This window comes from Sinocyclocheilus grahami, unplaced genomic scaffold (assembly GCF_001515645.1).
Source record: "Sinocyclocheilus grahami isolate Dianchi unplaced genomic scaffold, SAMN03320097.WGS_v1.1 scaffold66.1, whole genome shotgun sequence".
In the NCBI taxonomy this organism is placed as follows: Eukaryota; Metazoa; Chordata; class Actinopteri; order Cypriniformes; family Cyprinidae; genus Sinocyclocheilus; species Sinocyclocheilus grahami.
The window spans coordinates 1,022,635-1,039,603 of NW_015505245.1; the positions used below are offsets into that span (position 1 = coordinate 1,022,635).

Here is a 16,969-nt window from a genome sequence, read left to right on the forward strand (position 1 = left end):
TCAATATGTTAGTCTTAAGGTTATCTATAAGGTAGTGTGCTCCAAAACAGTGACAAAATTCGCATTTAGAAGATATAAGCATTCAAATCTTGCAGTTCGTCACTTCTGCCAAAACGGCTCAACGATTTTTTTTGACGTCACACTGTACTACAGCTTCTCATCAAACTTTCTGTCCAATCAAATGCTCTCTAGAATCCGAAGCGCCCGCCCCCTACACTATAAAATAGACGTTGAAGCCTCGGCTGAAATCGGTCACTTGTCCACAGAATTAGTATTTTCTGTACAGTGAATGGCACGTAGTGCACTATATAGGGGACAGGGAACGATTCAAACAGCATAAATATGCTTTTCATTGAGGAAAAAAAGAAGTCTGGTAGACTGTATGAAAACATGGACTTAGTGTCCGTGACGTCACCCGTAGGTTCCTGAAGAGGTTTTTGAAGCTCAAAGTGGGCGGAGTCGTCCGTCGCCATCTTGGCAGCGCGTCACTCCCGGATAATCGAAAATGGGCAAAAAGGCGGGAGCAGGTTGCTGAAACCACGCCCACCTAGCTCGATGGTGGTGACAGCAGCGGCAATCCACCTGTCACTCAAGTGGCCACGCCCTTAATTATGCAGAACTTTAAGGCTTAATATAATTTAAATGGATGACTTATAAAAAAATTCACCAACCTCACAGTTGTCATCAAGGGCAAAATTAGCTATATAGACCAAAATCATTTTTTGAACCAGGCTGTAAACATGTTTTTTTCTGCTGTAAAGTTGGGCATTTTAACATGAGGAGTCTATGGGATTGACTCCCTTTTGCAGCCAGCCTCTAGCGGCCAGTTGATGAATTACAGTTTAAGTCACTTCCGTGTTGGCTTCACGAGAGAGAGCTGGAGGTCGCCGCTTGGTCCAGAGACGGGATAGCACGGAGCGGATCACATGCGCGAGTCGGCGCAGACCACAAAATGTATCAGAGCTAGGAAGACACAAAGGATGAATACAGAAATACAGTTTTCATAGCTTTCAAATGAGCAGAACTTTGGACAATTTCCACATACTTATCTAAGTCCACTTTGAAAACAGTAAACCTTTGTTTGTGAACGTGAAATTTAGCTAACAGAAATTGATTATGTAATATTTCCCGTATTCTTTCAAACAAAAAGAAAAGTCACTCACAAAATAAGATTGAATAAACATTTAAAAAAAAAAGTATCTGTGTAGGTGCATTGCCAAAACAAATAAATGAAGTCTTCTTCTGAGGAATGACAGAAACAGTAGCCCACTCCAAGCTCTACTGTGTTTGCTGCACATGGGTCCACTGCTCCGGTCCACACAGAAACGAAACCGCGCAGATGAATGAAATGTCTCGCACTCGCGCGCGCCTCCTCTGACGCAGCAGGGAGCAAGAGGATATGACGAACGCACGAGCCCCCACAATTCCTCGCGCAGATCCGCTTTCCCTTCCTTGAGAGTTAAGATGGCGGACCGGCGGCGACGGAGACGGCGCGCCTCTCAGGACAGCGAGGAGGAGGACGAGTCCGCCTCGGGCTCCGAGAGCGGGAGGTCGGTGTCTGGCAGCCGGAAGCCTCGCGAAGGAGACCCCGAGCCGCTGGAGTCGCCCGCGGAGCGCGTCTGCGCCAAGAGCGTCAATGAGTCGGAGTGTGTGAGTGTGTGGCTATAAATCTGCTTTTATAATCAGGGCCGATCTGAGTGTGTGCCTGTTAGTGTTTCACACAGTCTAAACACGCAGTTGGTGTCATTTAATAACGAGTTAAGACGTGATAAAAGAGTAAGCGTTTCATGCGATGCGCGTTTTTTGTCTGTAAGTTAGCCCTTGAGATAAATGTTCAAGTATTTAACAGGCGCCCAGTCCTAGTTGCTTAACAGGGATATAAAATTCCTGGTGTCTGTGGGGGTTCTTTCATATAAATGTGGTGTTGACTTCATTTGACCTTAAAATGGCTTGCTTTTCAATCATCTAACGTAAGCCAGTGGTTCTCCATCACGGTCCTGGAGGCTCCCCACGTCCTGCACGTATTGGGTGTCTCCTTTATCTTACACCCATGATCCAACTCATCAGCTCAGCCTGCGTCCTAAACAGGCAACCTAAACTGAATTGTGTGTGTGTGTCAGATTAATAAGACCCCTAAAATGCATGGGCGGACATCTAGAAACAGGGTTTAGACACATTGATACTTGCATGAAAGTGAGTTAGTTGAGTGTATCTGGTCGGTGGAAAGATGCTGTGTAAGGTATTTAGGCTGTTGTTAAGCAAACTGGACGACATTTGAGGTTCCTAGGTGTGTGATATCTGATCTGTCGTTCTGTTATGGGAAGAGAAAGATCTGCTGACCGTGAAGAGGAAGTTCAGTATTGTTTTAAACTGGATGCGCTGTATGTTATGTTAACAGATTAGCTTTTCTTGATTTGTTCATTTTGGGTCTTTAATTCTTAGGTCGAACATCTCGATGAATTTTTAATCCAGGCTTCTTGTTTATCAAGTGTGCTTGTTTGGCTGAATATTTGATTCTGATCTCTTTCCGTTTAGGAAAGTGAAGATGGTGTTGGTGAAGGTGAGTCTGTTTTTTTGTCTCTTTGCTGCTGTCTGTCTTCGGGACTTCAGTTTTTGACATCAAGCTCACTAGTCTACTCTCAAAAGAGACCAAAATCATTGTTATGGTTCACAAACTACACCAGTTTTAGTGCTAACGGGTTAAATAGTTATGAACTGTCACTCATGATGACCAGATCTATAGCCATATGTTATTTGCTCTCAGAAACGTGAACAGACCTGCTAAAATGGCTGATTTCTTTTTTTCAGCAGTCTTATCGGACTATGACAGTGCTGATCTGGAGGAGAATGGATCGCACACAGAGGTAAGTCTCTATGGCAATGCCGTTTATGGGGCTCGTTGGGAAATCAATCAGTTTTGGTAAAGACAATGCTGTGATAAATCCGTACAGATCCAGCCTGGGCTGTGTAGAGGGGACGGAATGTCTCCATTGCAGCCGAACTGTGTTTTGCTGGGTCTTTGTGAGAGTGCTGCCCTTTCTTTATGGAGATTGTGAATCTGAGAGCATGTTTATTGTTTAACGTAGTAGCTTTAAATCTAAAGCTCAGTATGGGCCTCCCGAAGTAATGATTTCGAAAGAACTGAATTAAACGAGACTCATTTGGGGAGGTTTTAGTTGAAATGGTCAAGAATATTTTTGCTCCTCTCTTGTGGCATCATGAGTACTGCCAATGTCTTGCCACATGCTGTTAGTGCATCTGTAGTCCGCATCTAATTTTAGTAGACATGACGCACTATCCACACTTTCTGCTGCTCTTCCTTCTTATGCAAGTAGCATTTTGATGATTGCGGGATCGTCAGGTAATTTAGGCGTATTGGGGAGCGCTGGGGCTCATTGCTGGTGAGGTGGTGGCGCCTGCGGGTGGAGTTGAATGGGGTTGTTGTAGTTCTCAGTTCATCGGGTTCAGTCTTGGCTGCTGCTGATGTTCCAATTTGTTTGGTGTCCTAGCAACCCATTCTACACCATCCTTACTCTTCAGATGTACGTAAAGCTGGCTTTAATTCACTGCAGACAAGCACGGTCTCCTCATAGTTTCAAAATGCTGTTTAAAGGAGATTTCCTAACAGGAACAACCAGGAAAAGGTTTATCTTTTTATATTCTTTTTAGTTGGACATGTTTTTGATTTGTAATGCCATAATTACTTTGTCTTGCTGAGCCCGATAATTTGTAAATGGTGAAAATAACCAAATGATTCTTGAAAAAATATATAGTGTATACTGTCCACCTCTGTGTAGTGAAATCAGTTGACGCCAGTCTTTCTCCTGAAAGATTTATATTTTGCTGCTATATTATTTAACTGTTATGCACTGTCTTAGCATGTTATTTTGGTTTATTCTGTTTATTTTCACTTTAATTTTAGTAGGCTAATTTATGTGCGTTTTGTCACTTATAAATGTATTTTAGCTTTTTTTTCCCCAGCTTTAGTCATTTCAGTACAGTTTATTTCAGTCAGCTTCCAAAGCAACATTTCTATATAAGTTTAACGTTTTATATATGTATCTTTTTTTGTTAATAGTTTTGCTGATGTGAAAAAGCTTGTTGTTTTGCTTATTCTGGTTCAAATGCGCTGACATTTTATTTGGTTATATTTTTTGGTGTGCTTGCTATGGAGCAATTACACAAATAAGCGTGATATTAATTTACATGTCTGTTTAGGGTTAGTTGCTTGAAGCTGTGCATAATTTACTGTTATTACTAGAGCTGGGCGATATGGCCAAAACTTTTATAATTTTTTTGATAATTGATTAAATCAAATTTATTTTTTTCAATATCAGTCTATCAATAATTATTACAATAAATTTCAAATCTCTATTTATTTCAAGTTTAAAGGCAGATTTTTTTGCTCCTAAGTGAGTTGTAGGAAGGAACCAGACCATTAATTGTGGTTTTAAACTACTCTTTATCGTCATAACGTGACAAACACTTTTTTTTGACGCACTTAATGTTTTTAAATTCTTTACACGTTTCCAGTCATTTATCCTTAATAAAATCAATATCTTAATAGAAAAATCAGTTTCTTAGTTTCTGCATGTTCTTATGAGTGATATTGTTCGAAATCATAAAAAAAATGGCTCTCTTCAGCACAGTTTGCAGTGCAGGCTGCAATGTTAATATTACTTTATATATGTAGTTCAATTTAATTGAATTATTCTGATTTGGATTTTATGAATATTAACCATTGGTCTTCCATAGTAGCATTTTGATCATGATAACTACGGTTGATACCACACATATAGCACACCTCAATACCATGGCAAAAATTTAACTATATGCTTTCTAGGTATGTGTGTGAAAAACAGTAGTCTAAATACATTGAGTATAAATGCATAAACGCTAGTTTCATCACAAAAATACTGTTCCGTTACTTATGTTTAATACATGTCTACATTAATAATATAACAATTTTCGATACAAATACACACATTTCTACCACTATACCATGTTGCTGTTAGTGTTACCACTGTAAATTCATGCTAAATGATGACGATTTGTTTAAAAAAACCTTCTGACTGTCGTTGCACAGTGTTTCTGCTGTTTGTCAGCGCTGTTTCATCTGGCTTAACTGGTTTAAATCAGTCTCATTTGTGTTCTTTGCTGAATTCAAGCGCTTCACACTGGATCTCACAGCGATGTTTAATGGTCATGTGATTTATCAGCGAGTAAACGCATCTGCTCTAGTGAGCTCACACTGCGCTGCCGTTTCAACTTTGATCTGAGCGGATAAATGGTCCGTGTGGCGTGCTTCAAATGAGTTCGCTCCGCTTTTGGCGCATGAACATTTATTGAACTTTTGATTGATCGATTTTTGATTGATCGATTTCTAACCCAGCCCTAGATTACTATAGAAAGTAAATGTAATATGTAACAAAGACACTGTAAAATAGTGTTACTGTTTGTTCTTCTGATTTTAGAGCTTCAGTGAAGCTATGTTCCTTTGTGTTTCTAAAATTTGTTTAAATGTACTTTTATATGTTTGATGTTATGTGATCAGTTTCGGTTTGTTTTTTAACCTGAGTTTGTTGTTATTTGGCGCTGCTTGTTTCAGGGAGGAGAGGATGAGGAGGAGGGAGAGCATTTTAGTGATGAAGAGGCCTCACATCCTGCCGCAGAACCGAAGCCCACTGCAAATGCCCCGACAGAAGAGCTTGGTGAAGAGGAGGAGAGAGATGGAGTGGGCAAGGAAGTTAAATCTGATGAGAAGGGCAATCTAGCTGGGGAGCGACAGAGTGGGGATGGACAGGTATGGAGGAACAGAGCATTGCATCTTCTACTATACATTTCTGGAAGGGCTCAGGTTCTGTTTGTGTGGCGGGACTGACATTTAAACACTTTGTTTTGCTGGAAACACTTGGCTTGAAATAAAACAATCCCAAATAATTAAAACAATCCTTTGACAGATTTCAAGCAGTTGGCCAGAATGCCACATTCTGGACTAAGACCATGCTAAATCACACTGCTTGTATGTAAATCCCTTTTAAGCCAAAACTGAAGCGGAGACCTCTAAATGTTTACAGGAAAGCACAGAGGACCCTGAGAATAAATCAGGCAGCAAAGGCCAGAAGCTTGACGATGATGAGGACAGGAAGAATCCAGCCTACATCCCCCGAAGAGGCCTTTTCTTTGAGCATGACGTGAGAGGCCAGGCTACAGAGGAGGAGAGGTGAGAGACGTGAGGGTTTTTCTTTCAAGGAAAAATCGCTTTCCAAGACATATTTTAATGTAATTAGTTGAATTTGTCTCACAGCCATGTGGTTCATAGTTTCATTTTGTGCTGTTTCTTGCTCCCCCTGTTTGTCCATCTGTCATCAGGCCTAAAGGCAGGCACAGGAAGTTGTGGAAGGATGAGGGCCGATGGGAACACGACAAGTTTCGTGAAGAGGAGCAGGTGCCAAAATCACGTGAAGAGCTAATTTTTTTCTATGGTTATGACATCCGCAATGGCACAGGGCCGATTGACGGGCGATCGTACCGCTCCCGAAAACCCAGGTGAAGCCCATGTTTATTTCTTTGCAGTTTGGAATTGAGTGCTATTGGTAAAGTATAACTTTAGTTGTTGTACTTATAGTTTTAGGTATGCGTATGTACTAGTGATGGACTGACAAACTATCCAGGTTGATTATTCAGCTGTATTTAGCCATTTTAAAAATGTGTTTTAGAAATGTTACCTCCGCTTTCTCAATTTTTGATAAATAATAAACCATTTCAGTTTCTGAACTTATTAAATTTGCTTAAAATTTTTATATATATATATATATATATACATACATACATACATACATACATACATACATACACACACAGTGGGTACGGAAAGTATTCAGACCCCCTTACATTTTTCACTCTTTGTTATATTGCAGCCATGCAGCCAAATCATTTAAGTTAATTTTTTTTCCTCATTAATGTACACACAGCAAGTGAAATTTAAGGGGGTCTGAATACTTTCCGTACCCACTGTGTGTATATATATATATATATGTATGTATGTGTTGATTTTTATCTGTGTATTTATTTTAATTAAATATGCATCATATTGATCAGTGAAAATGAAGACATCAGATCAAGCATCACACAAATTTTTTTTTAATTCAGTCCTTAAATTTATTGTTTCCATAAAATTAAGCAGTACAACTGTTTTAGATAATAAATAAATATTATTATTATTACTATTATTATTATTTCTTGAGCACCAATTCAGCATATTAGAATGATTTCTGAAGGATCATGTGACACTGAAGACCGGAGTAATGACAGGAATAAATTATTTTAAAATGGAAAAGTTTTTTAAATTGTAGTAATTTTAGTTTTACTCTTTGTACTGTATTTTTAATCAAAATACAGTGATATAATACATATTAGTGATGTTAAAAGACTTTCATAAACCATTAAAAAAAAAACATAAAAAACATAAAAATAAAATCTTACTGACCACAAACTTTTGGCCACATTTGTTTATTAATCATACTTATTTCCTAGATATTTGTAACAGCCAGTTATGTAATGTAACGAATCAGCTCATGGGAAATATGAATAATTAATCATAACTAGTACGATGACAATTATATACACAATGACCTGAAGGGATACACTGTTCATTCAAAAAAGGTTTTCCTATGAATTACTTAGTAGAAAAGTCAATTTCTACGGTGCATTGTGCCGCTTGCTATGAAAAATGCAGTGAGAGTCTCTGCTCACATTCCTTTAGATCGTAAATGTATCTGGTGTCAGTGTTGCTATGGAACCAGGGGCCTGTTCGGCTTCCTGGGGTGTTACAGAGTATTTGTTAAATCTAGCTAACAAAATATATATATTGTGTGTTTGAGTGGTCCAGACGCTACAGTAATGAGTTACCCACTGATATCTCCATATTTCTTTGCAGACATGCAGGTTCGCCCAGTCGGGAGCCGAGGCGTCATCGTGACAATGACAAGTCAGTTCGTACAACATGGCAGGCGCCTCCACCTGGCCACCGCAATACCCCTCATTCTGTTCCCCTACAGTCAGGCCCACCTCCGGCTCCCCCTGCAGCACCCAAACCCTCCAGCCGACCCTCGACTCAGCCTCCCCAGCGCAGCTTCCAAAGCAGTCGAGCCCTGTCGGCCCCCCACAGGACAGAAGGTCAAAGACACTCGAAACCCAGTCTAGACGGCCCGCCACCTCGAGGAGTGCGGCCACAGCCTGTAGAGAGTGAGAGGGGCCCGAGGCTCAGGGGCCGAGGCTCACATGCTGTTCACGCTGAGCGTAGCCCGGCCATGGTGGTGGTGGACGTCCACAGTGAGGAAGATGAGGAGGAGGGTGAGATTCCAACATCGACAACTACATATACTGCTCACCACTACAAGACGGAGAGAGAGAGGGTTCCGTCTCCACGGAAACGAGAGTCGGGCCCAGTGATGGAAGGGGGCAGTGCAGCCAGTCAGGTGCGAGAATCGTCGTCTCCTCAAGAGAGGCTGGTGGAAAAGAAATCGTACTCTCTTGGGCGGAGGGCGACGCGAACGCGACCGTCTGATCTCGGTAAGCAGGCGTCATTAGATGAGTCTTCGCCCGCGGTCCAGCAAGCCCCGGCGGCAGCAAAGAGCGAGTCGTGGCAAGAGCAGAGTGATGCTGGAACACAAGGTGGACTGACAGGCCTCGACCAGGACCTGGCCCGACTCAGCCTGGCGGGGCAGAACTGGACCCAAAGCCCACCCTCCTACCTGCAGGCCGAGATGAGAGGTAATACTTAATCTTTGTGTAATTAGGTTGTTTTACAACCTTTTTTTTAAAGTTGGTTTACATTTTCTGCATTTTTGTCGCCAACAGGCATTCGTAGCTCCATGCACATGGCAGGAGGCCCTCCACGGTATGGAAACATGGAGGATATGGTGAGTCAACCGGTCCATCAATAATTGCCTATATAGATCAGAAAAAGTGATATAAATTTTAAAAATCACTATCTATTTTCCAGATGCGAGTTTAGATGTTATTTTGAATTAGTTATTCATGTACTGTATTTTCTGAAATCATCTGAAATGTGCTGATTTTTAATGCATAGCAACTTGTATAATGCAGTTAACATTTAAATATATAATTTTTACTGAGAAAAGTTATATTACTTTATTTGTAAAATGCGTTTCCCTCACGCAGGTAGTTTCATTTTCGCTTAAATTCATTAAGCCACTATAATTTGTTTGATTTTTGTTCCTGTTTTGTTCTAAATCTTAGGGATATAATGATATCAAAATCTATCAAAAAGAAGACTTGGGAAAAAAATTTGCATTTTGTACAATTTAAAGTTAAATTATTCTATCTAATGCACTTTGAGAGTTCAAAATTAAGAGCTCCAACCCATGTTCTTAACTAAGAAAACTTAAATCAGTGAATTGACTTGTACCTGAACTTTAAAGGGGACTCGATTTTAGTTCGTTTTACAGAAACTGTGCCAAAGCATAATGGCACAAAACACACTTTAAAAGATCTTTTATATTAGAATAAGAAGTTTAAATATTTTTTTGAAAAACTACACTTTTTGCCTGGAATCGTTTCATACCGTCTTAGAACCACAATGATATCGAGACAGTTTTGCTATCGCGATACCACGCTATTGATAATACATTCCTACTAAATGCTGTTTAATTTATAGGATTTAAAATGTGGAGTGCAGGGAACTACAATCAATGTTGGCTACAGGGTGATATGTCAGCAGCCGTATCACCCTGTAGCCCAAGACTGGTTGCCCACTGAAGCCAAGCAGGGTTGAGCCTGGCCAGTACCTTGATGGGAGACCTCCTGGGAAAAACTAGGTTGCTGCTGGAAGAGGTGTTATTGAGGCCAGCAGGGGGTGCTCACCCTGTGGTCTGTGTGGGTCCTAATGCCCCAGTGTAGTGATGGGGACACAATACTGTAAAAAGCACCATCCTTCGGATGAGATGTTAAACCGAGGTCCTGACTCTCTGTGGTCATTAAAAATCCCAGGATGTCCTTTGAAAAAGAGTAGGGGTGTAACCCCGGCATCCTGGCCAAATTCGCCCGCTGGCCTCTGACCATCATGGCCTCCTAATCATCCCCATACACTGATTGGCTTCATCACTCTGTCTCCTCTCCACCAGTAAGCTGGTGTGTGGTGGGCGTTCTGGCGCAATATGGCTGCCGTCGCATCATCCAGGTGGATGCTGCACACTGGTGGTGATTGAGGAGATTCCCCCCTTTCATGTGAAGCACTTTGAGTGCCCAGAAAAGCGCTATATAAATGTAACAAATTATAATGTTTGTAGTGTTTATAATGCTTGTATGTTTCATTGTATTTACAGTTATTTCTAAATATTGTGAAATGTGACTTGCACACTGCAACATATCTTTTATAGTTTCCTCTATATATTTGCAAGTTATTTTCTGGAAATACAGTATGTAACAGATTTGACCTCCTAATTTAATCAAAGTGTCTCTGGTCATTTGATCATTTAATTGGCTTAAACCTGTCCCTGCAAGCTCACATTCATCTGCCTCTGATTTAGAGTGCAGCGCCCACATCTCAAAAGCTAATCATCAACCGATGCATAAAAATCCCCTGCATTTACTTTTTGAAAATCCATTACACTCAGATGTATGTTACAGTATGGATGAAAAGATCTGTCGCTACCGCAGGTTCATCATGACTTTAACATGAGTCTTAAAAGTATTTTAATAATGATTGAAACAAAACTAAACTGAACATTGCCTGAAACTTTGTATTGCAAGCACTTCCCACATTTATTTGCCTCTCTATGACGAATCGCTTCTTGTATTCCTCAATTGTAAGTTGCTTTGGATAAAAGCATCTGCTAAATGAATAAATGTAGTGTAAATGTATTTTCGTTAAAGATCAATTTAGCAAATGTGTATGAATTTGCTGACGAAAGTTGTAAGCTACGACCTTGTTTCATCTGTTTCTTGTTATCAGGGTGTTGGTGGTGGCCGGGCTAAGCGGTATTCATCACAGCGCCAGAGGGCAGTTCCCGAACCTGCACCCATGCACATTGGAGTCATGGAGGGCCATTTTTATGAACCCAGTGAGTGCAGTTTTAAGTTAAATGGGTCATGGGAATGTGTCCTAAAATCACCCACTGAGTAGTAAAACTTATAGTTAGTCCTTCATTTGAAAATTCAAGTGCTGTTAATTTAGGGAATGTCATTATTTATTTTTTATTTTTGTGGCCTGTCATCCAAAATAATAACTTGCATTTCCACATGCAGTGTCTTTCCAGGGACCAATCTATGCGCACGGGGAAAGCCCAGCGGCCCTGCCCCCTCAAGGCATGCTAGTTCAGCCTGAGATGCACCTGCCACACCCCACCCACCCTGGACACCCAGGTGAGCGTTGTGAACATCTGCAGACTTCTGGTTGAAATTAGTTAATGGCCGCATAATCAGTAGCTCTTTCCGATTATTTATTTATTTATTTATTTATTTATTTATTCCCCCCCCCCTAAAATTCAAATAATAAACTCCTGTTGTGTTTAAAAATGAGTGGGAGTGCAAGAACAACTTTTAGTAATCAGACAAAAGGGACTCAAAGTATAATTAACGCAGGCACTTCTCTTGAAAGGGATGGTGAAGCGGTTGAAGCTAAGCTAACTGATGAAGATGAACAGAATGTGCTTCACGTTGGACTTGAAACTCTTAGTAGGCAAACCAGTGATTTGAGAAAAGAAAAACTGATCTGAGACTATTTAAGGAAGAATTCAAGAGTAGCATGAAACAGGTGTTCACCCAATTAAGACAAGATGTTACTGTCTGCTCATTTACTTTTTTGTTTGTGTATTGCCATACCTGCAAACTCATCTCTTTTTGGCAAAATTCACTGACTTTGAAATTCATGCAAAACTAAGGATTTTTCTTTTTTTGAGGGTGGGTGGGTGTTATATGAATGTATATCTGAAGGGAACTAACTGTCTTCAGAAAAGTTAAAATTTTTTCTTTTAATCATACCAAAATATGATGAAGGCATGGTAATAGCTGTATTTTACTTACATAAGCGTCACCTGCTGTCAGAGAGTGAATTTGCTTTTTTGCTCAGACCAATTATGACATGCAGAATCATTTATTTGGCTGAAATAATAAGAGATTTATCATTTATAAACCTTTTTGTCAAAACTTGTATTATCTAAACTGCAATGTTTTTTTTAAATCCTACTTTTTATGATCGGTTTACAGTTTAGGTTTCACCATAGACATTGGTGTTGTTTTAAAAGAGTGTTGCTAAATGCTATTCTAACATAATTTCTGACCCGATTTCAACTGCTTTTTACAATATTTAGTTTTTAATTAAAAAGAAAAAATCCACCAACCCATTACTTTTTCCCTGGTTTGGAGATTGCAGTTATGATTGGACTGAAAGTCAGTATGAACTAAATTTACCCGATCTATTTTCTAAATGCATGTAATTGATTTTATTAAGGTTGATTTCATTCATGCATGTTGCATTTATTTATTTATTTTTAATTGATTTTGAATACAGGACTCTTGTCTGCAATTGACTACAAGCCTGCATTCAGATCTTCCTCCCATCTAACAACCAATGGATAAAACAAAGTTCCCACTCGGGAGTGTTTTTTTTTTTTTTTGATCATTGCATTCGGAAGTACGTCACAGTACAGAAGAAAATATCTCTTGCAACTTCAGTTTTCTCGTTTTTTGTCACTCCAGATGTTGCATCAACATTAACCTGTTAAGTGTTTTGCTGCGTTTTGTTTTCAGGCTTGCACCCGCACCAGTCAGGGGGGCCCATGCCCAACCCGGCTCTTTACGCAGCCCCACCCGTTTCTATGTCACCTGGGCAACCACCTCCACAGCAGCTGCTACCTCCACCCTTCTACCCCCCGCCAGGTGTGATGACCTTTGGGAACACCAACTACCCGTACCCTGCCGGAGCTACGCTACCTCCAATCTACCCCAACCCCCAGGTGAGCCTGTTGACTCTAAATAAGTGTTGTCTGTATCCTGTGACGCATTCCAGTAGTACAGCAGAGAGTATGATGGGGTTTTGTGCATCTCTGCATGCGTCTCTCTCCAGGCACAGTCACAGGTCTACGGTGGTGTGACGTACTACGACACGGTACAGCAGCAAGCTCAGCCCAAACGCTCCCCGCCCCGACGCTCCTCTCATCCCGTTACAGTCAGACCTCCCCCTCCTGAGGTAACGGCATATTAAACATTACATCCTTCATTACTTTCATCCAGGAGAGATCAGTTGGGTTGTTTGAATACCTGTTTGGTTACCTGCTGATATTAGAATTTGTTTTAATTTTCTCTTATGTTTAGATTTACCTTTGCAGTGATCTACCAATCCCTTTATCTTTAAAAACACTTATAATGTAATGTTCTACTGATAGGTGAATCTCCTCTGTCAAGTTCCTTTGACTGTTAAACATATCCTGTTCAACTGTAGTTTTTATAATACTGCCAGAAAACGTTTTTATTCAGAAACATGTTTGTTGAATATTTTGTAATCCATAACCTGAATACATTTTAGATAGTCTTCTAAAACATTTCAACTTGATATGATAATTTAAAATGTTATGATGCTGACATTGTGTTGGCCATGTAAATAGCCCCGATGTTAACATGGCATTAAAAAAAGTAATAAAACACTGTTAATGTAATCTTTAGTAAATCTCTAAATAAAAATCTATTTTGCTGCTGTGCATTATAATGTTGCGATATCTAAATTCACTTGCAGTATTTAAAAAAACAAACAAACATATGTTTTAGGTAAAACAGTATAGTATTTTATTAATGGCCATTTTGTCAGTTATCGACCATATGAAAATACTTACCAGCTTATTGTATCAGCCAAAATTTTAATAAGTGCAGTTTATATTAATATTGTAGATAAAGAAAAAAAATTAAAAGAACAATTCAACATTAGTTCAATTATTTTTGTACTTGTACTGTTTTTTTGTGAAGTAAAGATTATCGGAGTGTGTTTTAGAAGAAAATACTATTTCAGTTTTTCTACTTAAAATCCTCTAACTTGTTTCTTTGTAACGGAAATTTACTAGCATTTTTTAAATTGCAGTTTTATTTGTTTGTTTGTTTATTTTTTGGCCCTGTTCATTCATGGGTTTTGCCTTTTGTTCAGCTCTCCCATCTGATAAATGTCTCCATTTTTCAAAGATGTCTTCATTTTTCAAAGAGATGAAATATGAGCAATATTAGTCATGCTAAAAAGCATTCTAGTCTGTAAACACAGAGAACAGTCGACCCTGTGTTTGTGTGTATTGCTGCCTGTGCTTGTGCAGGACCAATTTAAGATTTGCTTTCAAGTTAACAGATAAAGCATATATTTATGTACACACACTCCCATCCATCCATCCTTCCCTAGTCATCCATCCATCCCTCCCTCCATCCATCCATCCCTCCCTCCCTCCATCCATCCCTCCATCCATCCCTCCCTCCATCCATCCCTCCCCAGTCATCCCTCCCTCCATCCATCCCTCCCCAGTCATCCCTCCCTCCATCACCAATAATTAAAACAATACTGAGAAGGAGGGAAAAATAACTATTTGTTGAGGTTAGAGGAAAGTAACACACAGAAGAAATGACTAATCTGTTTTTTTCCCTTTTTAAAGTATGATAGAAGGATTATCAGTTTACATGATATTTATAGAGATTGTTAACCACTGATTTGTGGTTTGATCTTTTCCCGTCTGTCAGGACCAGAGCAGAAAGACCACTGAGGAGATTCACTCCTAGCTGACAGAGGACGAGGAGGCCGCCGCGTGTCAGGACCCGCACCACTTTTGTATAAATTGAATTCACCATTTAGGTTTTAACTGTAGTTTTTTGTTTTGCTTGTTTAATACTGTTTGTGTATTCACTATGCCTTGCTTAGGTTCACTGTCTTTGTCCAAGGTTATGTTTGCGGGTTGCTCCGATCTGTTGTATTTCCATTCATAACCAGCAAAGTGTTTATCGCTATCTGCTGTTCAGCTAGGAATTAAATGTGCGGTCTTACACAGCGAGATGTTTTAGTTTTCACTAAGCAACTCTTGTATCTCTGGTCTCTAACAGAAGAGAATTCAAATTGTACAAGACTGCTGGACTTTTGAGTCGAGTTTGTTTTAAACCTCCTTTTATTCTGTTGGGCAACTAAATGTTTTTATTGAAAAGGAGAAAAGCACTAAGAAAAACTAGTGTGTGAAAGATGGACCTGCATTATTAATTCTGGACTTAAGGTCCCTGATTCAAAGGTTAAAATATAGTCTCAAATCAGTGTCCTGCTTCAAAAGGAGCTGTCAAGCCAGCAGATGGTAATGATGTACATGGTAATGACCTTCAAATGCACAAATTTAAGACCTTTTTTGGGCCAAAGTAAGGCTCTTCTAGCATGTTTTTTTCTTTTCCGATTAAGAGAGCTGTACCATTCTGACTGCTTAACCTGCCGTTATGGTGCTAGTCCCATTTCAGACTGATCAATTCTCCTTCCTCCGTCTGTCCCGCTGTCCCTTGTATCTTTTGACATTGTACTGTTGAATTCAGTACTGTAATTCTATCGAAGCGAACGGTTAACCTTGCCAGATACTGACCTACTTGACAGTGTAACTCGCTTGATTAGCTTTCTATTGTAAGTGTACATATTAAAGTATATTGAAGCCAGTGGTTTAACGAATAATACTAAGAACTAGTCATTTATGAAGTGCTGTCAATATGAACAAAGTCAGCAGGGAACCTAGCCTAGGCCTGTCTTTCATTTTAAATATAATTTCTAAAATTAATTTGCAGTTATTCTCTGTTTTTCTTTTTATAAATAGTTATGGTTGCAATTGTTTTCTTTCAGGCACACTGTACAGGCATGCATGGTTTTATAGGTATATTTCTTTGTGAAAGCAATTCTAGATGGCAAATTTGGCTGTGAGCTGTTATTCTTTGCCCCACTGTGGGAGTGCTATGGATGCATCTTTCAATTGTTCCCTTTATCATTGTTTCCGACGAAAGAAAAAAAAACCTAACCGTATAAATGAGATGTTGTCATTCCCAGCGTTGTTTAGACATGGCTCATAAAGACTATTAGAAGATGTTGTATTACTTTCTATGCCTTAAAGAGTTCATTTGGTTTGACAAATCTGTTTTTGTTTGATTAGACCTGACGACACTGTGAGGGCTTGTATGTTTCATAGTTGTTTGAATAATATTAAAAGCGTTTAATTTTTGCGATTTTTTTTATTTTTTTTAAATTTTATTTTGTGGAGCAATGTCAGGAGATGAAATTAAACAAAAACTGAATATAACATTTAACTTGTCCTAGTTTTTAAAATTATTATTCTTTATATTTAAACATTCACATATTGTTTCCATAATTATCAGTATTGACTGTATTGTATGTTTAAATGTGAATGCTTATTTCCTCCGTTTTTACATTATGATTACATTCATCATAGTTTAATGATATTGTTAGGATGTCATCTTCAGCTAATATTAATTTATTCTGTATATTGTTGTAATGCCTACGTTTACTATTAGCTTTTTTTTAAATGATTGATTATAAAGTTATTCATTTATAAATAGTAAAATGCGATTTAGTTTTGTTTCTTTAACTTTTTAGACAATTGCTTGACTTTTAATGTCAGCTATATTGTCCATAACGATTATCAATATACTTGTACTGTTATTTAAGTTGTAAATAAAGATTGCTGGAGTATGTTTTGGAAGAAAATACCATTTCAGTCGTTCTACTTAAACGTCCTCATTTAATTCAGTGTAACTTGTTTCTGTGTATCTCTGAAATTTACTATCAATTTTTACTAGTATGCATTTATTTGTTTGTTTGTTTGGACCCTGCTCCTTCACCAGCTTTGTCTTCTGTTCAGTTCTCCCATCTGATAAATGTCTCCATTTTGCTTCATTTTTCAAAGATGACTTTGAAATATAGGCAATATTAGTCATGGTAAAA

At 39.0% G+C, this 16,969-nt stretch overlaps 1 protein-coding gene across 1 annotated transcript; it reads left to right on the forward strand.

The window, feature by feature from the left end:
* Positions 1-1,419: 1,419 nt before the first annotated feature.
* Positions 1,420-16,228, forward strand: casc3 (casc3 exon junction complex subunit). Its single transcript, XM_016271887.1, has 13 exons — positions 1,420-1,650; positions 2,536-2,560; positions 2,809-2,864; positions 5,609-5,803; positions 6,078-6,223; positions 6,373-6,549; positions 7,940-8,775; positions 8,863-8,924; positions 10,979-11,087; positions 11,272-11,388; positions 12,775-12,980; positions 13,091-13,213; positions 14,734-16,228. Exons 1-13 carry the CDS (start codon positions 1,465-1,467, stop codon positions 14,770-14,772), a joined length of 2,277 nt encoding a protein of 758 aa, XP_016127373.1. The 5' UTR covers positions 1,420-1,464; the 3' UTR covers positions 14,773-16,228.
* Positions 16,229-16,969: the final 741 nt, after the last annotated feature.